The sequence below is a fragment of the Mandrillus leucophaeus genome, unplaced genomic scaffold, assembly GCF_000951045.1.
Source record: "Mandrillus leucophaeus isolate KB7577 unplaced genomic scaffold, Mleu.le_1.0 Scaffold590, whole genome shotgun sequence".
In the NCBI taxonomy this organism is placed as follows: domain Eukaryota; kingdom Metazoa; phylum Chordata; class Mammalia; order Primates; family Cercopithecidae; genus Mandrillus; species Mandrillus leucophaeus.
Window position 1 is genome coordinate 469,037 of NW_012106364.1, and position 8,430 is coordinate 477,466.

The window sequence follows — 8,430 nt, forward strand, 5'->3', positions numbered from 1 at the left end:
GGAGTGAACCCGGGAGGCGGAGCTTACAGTGAGCTGAGATGGTGCCACTGCACTCCAGTCTGGGCGACAGAGAGAGACTCCGTCTCAAAAAAAAAAAAAAAAAAAAAAACTTTCTATTGTATTACTTCCCCAAACTCTGCAGACTATTATACTTTCTCATCAGGAAAACAAAAAGACATCAGATGGAATTACCTCAACTTCCTCCTGACACCTCAGCTATACGCTTGTTTATCCTTGTTTATAGCACAAGCGTAAATAAGAGCACAGGCTCTAAGGCAGATGCCTAGGTTAGAATCCTGGCTCTGCCATTTACTAAAGATTTCATCTGGGCAAGTTGCTCAATCTCTCAGTGCCTCTGTTCCTTACTGTACCCCCTAAAAAAGCCCCTTCCCAACGGCATTCAAAATCATTTACACCATCTACCTCTTCTGTGAATTATTTCCGATACCTCCTAGCTTCAAAGGATTGCTGAGTTAAATGAGATAATACACATAGACTGCTTATGTGCCTGGCACACAGTAAGCTCCCAATTAACGTTAGTCATGTTTTTACTACTATCAGCATTCACACCTATTTTTACCTCCAACCGCAATGCAAGAGGCATTCTCCTAAGGCAAATCCTTCACCGACATTCTAGACGCCATCCCTTCAAGGGACTTGAACATCAATTATTCAGTTTCCTTCCATGTAGTGTATAAATATGCTCAATTCTCACCCATCTTAAAAATAACCTTCCACAAGCCAGTATCCCCATCTAGCTACCTCCTCCTCTCACATCATGCCTCTACCCTTCATAATCAAAATTCTTTGTCCTGTATCCATTTCTCCAATTTTTATTAACTTTCTATTATACATTTCTATTATCTCACTGCAGTTTGAATTCAGAATTCAATTCTCTACCCAAAGTACTTTTGCTAAGGCAGTGGTTCTCAACAGGGGGCCATTCTGCCCCCTAGTGGCCATCTGAAGCCATTTTTTGGTTGTCACAGCATGGAGAGGTAAGGGCTGCTACAGGCATCCAGTAGGTAGAGGCCAGGAATGCTATTAAACATCATACAATGCACAGGGCAGCATCCCACAGGGTATTTTCCAACCCAGAATATCAATATTATCAAGGTTGAGAAACCCTGGGCTAAAATAATGTATAACTATGTTGATCAATGTAATGAATGCCTTCTATCCTTTACATGACATAGCCTGGCTTAAGTACTTGGTATTACTAGCTTCTCCTTTCCTAAAATTCATTCTTCCTTTGGGTTCCACTGACCACGCCTCACTGGCCATTCCCATTCTAATCTGTTTTAGGATCCTCTTCTGCTCATCTATTAAATGTCAGTATTTCTCCAAGTTTCCTCCTAGGCTCTTCTCTTTCCATATACTGTCCCCGAAAACTAGAATCACGTGGGGCTCTTTTAAAATATGCCCAGGCCTCAAGGCACGGTGGCTCATACTTGTAATCCCAGCACTTTGGGAGGCCGAGGCGGGCAGAACACGAGGTCAGGAGTTTGAGACCAGCTTGGCCAACATAGTGAACCCGTTTCTAAAAATACAAAAAATTAGCTGGGCGTGGTGGTAGATGCCTGTAATCCCAGTTGCCACTGCACTCCAGCCCAGGTGATAGTGCAAGACTGTTTCAAAACAATAAAAAATGCCCAGGCCTCATTCACAGATTTGTTTTGGAGTGGGTTAGAACACTAGGAAGAAACATTTGGAAGGGAAGCTCAAAAGTTCTATTCAGTCCACATGTTTTTAATACAATTATTTTACATCCAAGTGCAAGGGTCAAGTAGGCAACTGGGAGGGGAGAGGTCAGGACTGGAGACGTAAATTTGGTAGTTATCACCATATTAGATGGTAAAGCCATATCCTGGATAAGCTTGCCCAGGATAAACGTGATTAGAAAGGGGCTTAGAAAAAGCCCCGAGAAACTTCCAACATGTAGAGGTCGAGTTGAGAAGGTAGACATGTAATTCAGTAAGGCATGATAATCACGGGAACATGGTATTAAATGCTACTTTCTGAGTTGCAGAATTGGAGGATGTCTCTATCTAGAAGTTTCATGAGTACTCCGAACTCAACATATTCAAGATGGAATTAATTCCCATCTTGCCTGCAAAACTGTTCCTTTCCCAATGAACAACGTATCTACCCAATCACGCAGGCCAGAAACCAGACTCTTCCTTCTCCACTATTTCTGACATTCAACTAAATCCTGTCAAATTTCCCTCTTGATTTTTCAAATCTAGTTATCTCCTTTCTTCTAGTCACTTTCTGAGCCTCAGGCCAATATAATCCCTCACCTGGCTGTCTCCAGTCCAGCCTTCCCACAAGGCAGTCATAATCATCATCCATCTGATGCCACTCAGATCATGCCACACCGATTTGCCATCTTTTAATGACTCCCTATTTGGAGGGAGATAAAAAGTGAAATGCAAGGACCTTGTCATAGAGCTTGTTTACCTCTCCAGTCTTTTCTTTTGCATGACCACCCTTGAACTCTTCCCTTCAGTCACAAAGAAATACAATTCTCAAGTGCAGATCCTGCTCCCCACTCTTTGTCTTAACTCCTGATTTATTCATGTCATTTCCTTCTGGGAACACTATTTTCTCACCTCTGTACTTAGTGAACACTATTTTCTCAGTCTCTGTACTTAGTGAACTCCTCGTCTTCCCTCCACATTCGCCTTTCCCTACTCCCATGTGACTAAATTTAGTGTCCTTCAAATTGGCCCTCTAGGCACCTTGTACTTTTTACTGGTGCACTTATCGACTATGTTTTCTGTTTACTTGGCCAGCAACGTTATCTAGAATCTGATCCAGTGCCTTACCCACAGTTAAGAGTAGAATAGGCCGGGCGCGGTGGCTCACACCTATAATCCCAGCACTTTGGGAGGCCAAGGAGGGCGGATCACGAGGTCAGGAGATCGAGACCATCCTAACAGGGTGAAACCCCGTCTCTACTAATACAAAAAATTAGCCAGGTGTGGTGGCAAGCACCTGTAGTCCCAGCTATTCGGGAGGCTGAGGCAGAAGAATGGCCGGAAACTGGGCAGAGGAGCTTGCAGTGAGCAGGGATCGCGCCACTGCACTCCAGCCTGGGCGACAGAGCTAGACTCTGTCTCAAAAAGAAAAAAAAAAAAGAGTAGAATAAATAGTTCTCTAATAAACAGCAAATAACGTAACATATGTTGCCATCTTAACCCTGCCTTGTAAATCCTTTCTCTTCCTTGGAACTTCATATTCCCAGCATCTAGTACACTCCTCTGAATAAATGATTGTCAACTGATACTAAACAACTGTATCAAAATCACCTGGTAAGCTTGATATAAATAAGTATTTCCAGCCCTAACTCCCCATACCTCACTGAGTTCTGATCCAGCAGACCTAGGGGGCTGGGAATCTAGGAATCTAAATTTAACAATCTAGGAATCTAATTTTAACAAACTCTTCAGGTGATTCTGACTTGTAGTCATTCCTGGGAACCACTAAACACAGTAGGAGCTCAATAAGTATTGTTGAAAGTAACATTTTAATTTACTGAAGTACATAATTCATTTCCTAATTCTTTAGGATTAGAGTCTAATGTAACTGAGTCCTGTGTGTGACAGAACAATGCACTAATATGTACAAAAGTCCACAAAAACAAGCAGCCTTTATTGCAGTATTACAAAACACTTTTCATTTTGGCAATATTTTACAACGCATTTAGCTCCAAGGGTTGGGGAGAAGGTTGGAAACTAAAGGGGGAACTCTCAACAGACATTTCTAAAAGAAAAACTGTCCCAGCCCTCCCACCCAAATAAAAATCCAAATGTCACTTAATTTCACTACCCAAGAAGAGGCCACGAGGAAAGCAGCAGGCAAAACTCTGGCAATTTCACTATGGATCATGTCAGAGACAAAGGAACATTCAAAACAGTCATCAGTATGGTCGGTTGCGCTGATCATTTCTGTAGTCGTTTCTAGGAATGAAAAATAAAGAGCCGGACTAAATTCTAATTTTCTACCAAGGGGGAGCATCAGACACTACTTCAGGGTGCTAGTGATTGGCATCAGCTAGACAATTTCTAAAGAATGACACCATGCCTCATTTATTTCTATACTCCTAGAAGATACTTAAATGTCTAATTTATCAGCTTTAAGATTCACAAAGTTCCTAGAAGAAGCTTTGCTTCACTCCTAAAAATTTTCCACCTAGAATAAAAACTCCAAACCACCAATATTTCAGGAGATCAGAAACTGTCCCAGTTCCAGCACTCTAAATAGGAGAGTGGCATTGTGGAATAAGCAAGCACTTACATGTATGAATTCTGGATCTGCCACTTACTATGTGACCTTGGAAAAGTTACACTAAATGACTCTGACTCTGTAAAATGGGAAGTATACGTACTTCATAGGGATGACAGAAGGACTAGAACTAAAGACTATAAGAACACTTTACAGTATTGGCCACACACAAAGAAGTGTTCAATAGATGGTAATTAGGTTACTCATAATAGCTAAAAATTATATAGTGCTTACTATGGGCCAGCAACTAGTACAACGTAATCTAATACAAATCTGAAAAGGATGTTTTATTAGCCCCATTTTACAGATAAGAGTATTGACACTCCAGGCTGGGTGCGGTGGCTCACGCACCCAGTAATCCCAGCACTTTGGGAGGCCAAGGCAGGCGGATCACGAGGTCAGGAGATCGAGACCATCCTGGCTAACACAGTGAAACCTCGTCTCTACTAAAAATACAAAATATTAGCCAGGCGTGGTGGCGGGCGCCTGTAGTCCCAGCTACTTGGGAGGCTGAGGCAGGAGAATGGTGTGAACCCGGGAGGCGAAGCTTGCAGTGAGCCGAGTTCGTGCCACTGCACTCCAGCCTGGGCGACAGAGCGAGACTCCATTTCAAAAAAAAAAGAGTACTGACACTCCAACACTCCAAAGGATTAAGTAACTTTCCTAAGATCACACAGCTTAATAAGTGGTAGAGTTAGGATTTAAATTCAGACAGTCTGTTTCCCAACTTCACACTCTTAACCATATTCTATATTAATTCTCACTGCCTTACACTGCCGCTGGCATAGAGGTCCTTAGTATAATAATTGAAGTTACTTTCTATCATTGGTCTTCAACTTCTTCTGCCGCTACACCATTCATGTGCATAAGGCATTCCCATCAGTGGTTTTCATCTGGAAAAGTTATTACCAGAATCTCCAGAAAAATAACTGCAGGGTAGTATATATGATTTAAAAAAGAACCACCCTATGAAAGGTATGTTCCTTCACTTAGGAACTCCTGATTTACACATAGTTTCAAGTTATTATCTTTCTATCTCAATTATCTTTATGAGAAAAAAAAAATACACACACAGATACATCCAAACAAATAAAGATTTATGAGTAAGAATTTCCAGGAGGTGGCAGGGCTCGGTGGCTCACGGCTGTAATCCCAGCACTTTGGGAGGCCGAGGCAGGCGGATCACGAGGTCAGGAGATAGAGACCATCCTGGCTAACACAGTGAAACCCTGGCTCTACTAAAAATACAAAAAATTAGCCGGGCGTGGTGGTGGGCGCCTATAGTCCCAGCTACTCGGGAGGCTGAGGCAGGAGAATGGCATGAACCCAGGAGGCGGGGCTTTCAGTGAGCCAAGATCACACCACTGTACTCCAGCCTGGGCGACAGAGTGAGACTCAAAAAATAATAATAATAATAATAAAGAATTTCCAGCAGGTGCTGTGGCTCATACCTGTAATCCAAACACTTTGGGAGGCCAAGACAGGAGAAATGAGGCCAGGAGTTTGAGACCAGCCTGGGCAACATAGTGAGACCCTGTCTCTACAGAAAATTTTAAAAAATTGGCCAGGTGTGGTGGCACACACCTACAGTCCCAGCTACTTGGGAGACAGAGGCAGGAGCATTGCCTGAGTCTAAGAGTTTGAGGTTACAATGAGCTATGATCATACCACTGCACTCTAGCCTGGATGACAGAGCAAGACCCTGTCTCTGTCACTAAATTTAATTTTTATTGTCTCTAAAAAATAAAAATTAAAGTTAAAAAATAAAAAGTTCCAAAACAAAATTTTAGAAATTGCTAAGCAGGAAACTAAATCATCTTCTCCACCCTAAGAGAACTGCCAATGGGAAATTCAAGTTCCAAAAAATTGGTAAAAAGAAAATGTGGTTCAAACCCCCCAATCTAGGTGTAGTGAGGTAAAAAGGTTAATAAACGCATTCTAATACTCACCTTCCTCCCATTTTGCCTCCATAGCCACCTCGGTCTCCTCCGTAGCCCCCACCTCGGTCTCCTCCATAGCCGCCACCACTCCTGTCTCCTCCATAGCCTCCACTTCGGTCTCCACCGTAGCCACTGCCACCACCACGGTCTCCTCCATAGCCCCCCCGGCTTCTGTCTCCTCCATAGCCTCCTCGATCTCCTCCATAACCTCCTCGATCTCCTCCGTAACCTCCTCGATCTCCTCCATAGCCGCCTCGGTCTCCGCCATAGCCTCCTCCCCGGTCTCCTCCATAGCCACCTCGATCTCCTCCATAGCCACCTCCTCGGTCTCCTCCATAGCCGCCTCCTCTGTCCCCACCATAGCCGCCGCCTCTGTCCCCACCATAGCCACCCCCACTTCTGTCTCCACCATAGCCGCCCCCACTTCTATCTCCGCTGTAGCCACCACCGCTGCTTCTGTCTCCACCATAGCCACCCCCACTTCTGTCTCCACCATAGCCGCCTCGGTCTCCACCTCTGCCCCCACGACCTCTGTAGCCCCTCTCTCCACCGTAGCCTCTCCCCCGGAAATCTGCAAGGTAGAAATGCAAACAATGAGGCCAGCAGAAACAACGTAAAGCCCCCTTAATGCTAGTCAGAAGATAAGCACGATGCAGATGCCATTAAAAGGCTGACCCACCTCCTCCTGAGGGACGAGAGTCCTCTGGTCTAGGCTCATTGCACTGATTGCAGGAATTCCTTCGAGCAAAGTTCATATTTCCGCATGACCTAAGAAAGGAGGAAAATATAATGCTCCTAGATAGTTTCTAATGGACTCAGAACCCCTTTCTGTACCCTCCAGCCCCAATTCCAACCCCTGCTCTCACCAAAGTAAACAAGATACTTACGGATTAGGGCAAACCCAATCCCCACTTTTGGGGTCTCCACCTCTCCCTTGAAAGCCTCCACGACCTCTATATCCTCCACGGCCTACGGGGATGGGGCAGGGGAGAAAAATCAGCAGCAGACATTAACAAAACAGAAGAAAAGCATCAGATAACGTAAGAGTAGGTACCCATCAATACTTAGGCAGCACTCTGCAAATTAACCCCTTATAGCAGGACTTCGTAATTCTTTGATTTGGGTCTTGTACTTAGTAAACAGAGGACTTTGAAAACAGACCCTAGGCACACAAGACAGTGCAAATAATGCACTAGAAAACTTCAAAGTCCATTTTCTATAATACAGGTTGAGTATCCCTTCCCCCAAATACTTGGGACCAAAACTGTCTCTGATTTTGGGTTTTTCAGATTTTGAAATATTTGCCTTCTACTTGCAAGTTGAGCAGCCCAAATCCAAAAACCCAAAACCTGAAATGCTTCAATGACCATTTCCTTTGAGCATTATGTCGGTGCTCAAAGTTTCGGATTCCAGAGCATTTCCAATTTCAGATTTTCAAACTTAGGATGCCTAACCTACACCCTACTTAGAGAATCTCCATGATGAAGATTAGGTGAGAAGACAAACTCCAAATGTGAGAGTATGAATGTAAAGACCACAGTAACATTCACCCACAAAACAAAAAAAGAAAAAAGACAAGTATATGAATCTAATAGAAATAAAGAAGCTGGGCTGAGCATGGTAGCTCACACCTGTAATCCCAGCACTTTGGGAGGCCAAGGTGGGCGGATCATCTCAGGTCAGGAGTTCGAGAGCAGCCTGACCAACATGGAGAAACCCTATCTCTACTAAAAATACAAAATTAGCCGGGTGTGGTAGCACACGCCTGTAATCCCAGCTACTCGGGAGGCTGAGGCAGGACAATCACTTGAACCTGGAGAGAGAGGTTGTGGTGAGCCGAGAACGCGCCATTGTACTCCAGCCTGGGCAACAAGAGCGAAATTCCATCTCAAAAAAAAAAATTAAAATAAAAAAATTTTTTTAAAAAGCTGGCAATAACTGTATCAGGTAGCTTAAAAACTGGTCAGATTAGTCGGCCAGGCACGGTGGCTCACGCCTGTAATCCCAGCACTTTGGAAGGCCAAGGTGGGTGGATTACGAGGTCAGGAGTTTGAGACCAGCGTGGCCAACATAGTGAAACCTCGTCTCTACTAAAAATACAAAAATTAGCTGGACATGGTGGTGCACGCCTATAGTCCCAGCTACTTGAGAGGCTGAGGCAGGAGAATTGCTTGAACCCAGGAGGCGGAGGTTATGGTGAGCC

At 44.1% G+C, this 8,430-nt stretch overlaps 1 protein-coding gene across 3 annotated transcripts in view; it reads right to left on the minus strand.

Annotated features, from left to right (window-relative positions):
- Positions 1 to 3,625: 3,625 nt before the first annotated feature.
- The window catches only part of TAF15 (TAF15 RNA polymerase II, TATA box binding protein (TBP)-associated factor, 68kDa), a 38,984-nt gene continuing 34,179 nt past the window's right edge, over positions 3,626 to 8,430 (minus strand). For 2 of the 3 annotated variants that reach the window (XM_011999407.1, XM_011999406.1), the window contains exons 13-16: positions 7,115 to 7,196; positions 6,907 to 6,995; positions 6,237 to 6,798; positions 3,626 to 3,962 (exon numbers count right to left, since the gene is read on the minus strand). In XM_011999407.1, coding sequence (XP_011854797.1) covers positions 3,923 to 3,962; positions 6,237 to 6,798; positions 6,907 to 6,995; positions 7,115 to 7,196 — 773 coding nt within the window. In that variant the 3' untranslated portion in view covers positions 3,626 to 3,922. The remainder of the gene's footprint in view (positions 3,963 to 6,236; positions 6,799 to 6,906; positions 6,996 to 7,114; positions 7,197 to 8,430) is intronic. The other variant, XM_011999408.1, reaches the window with a different exon arrangement.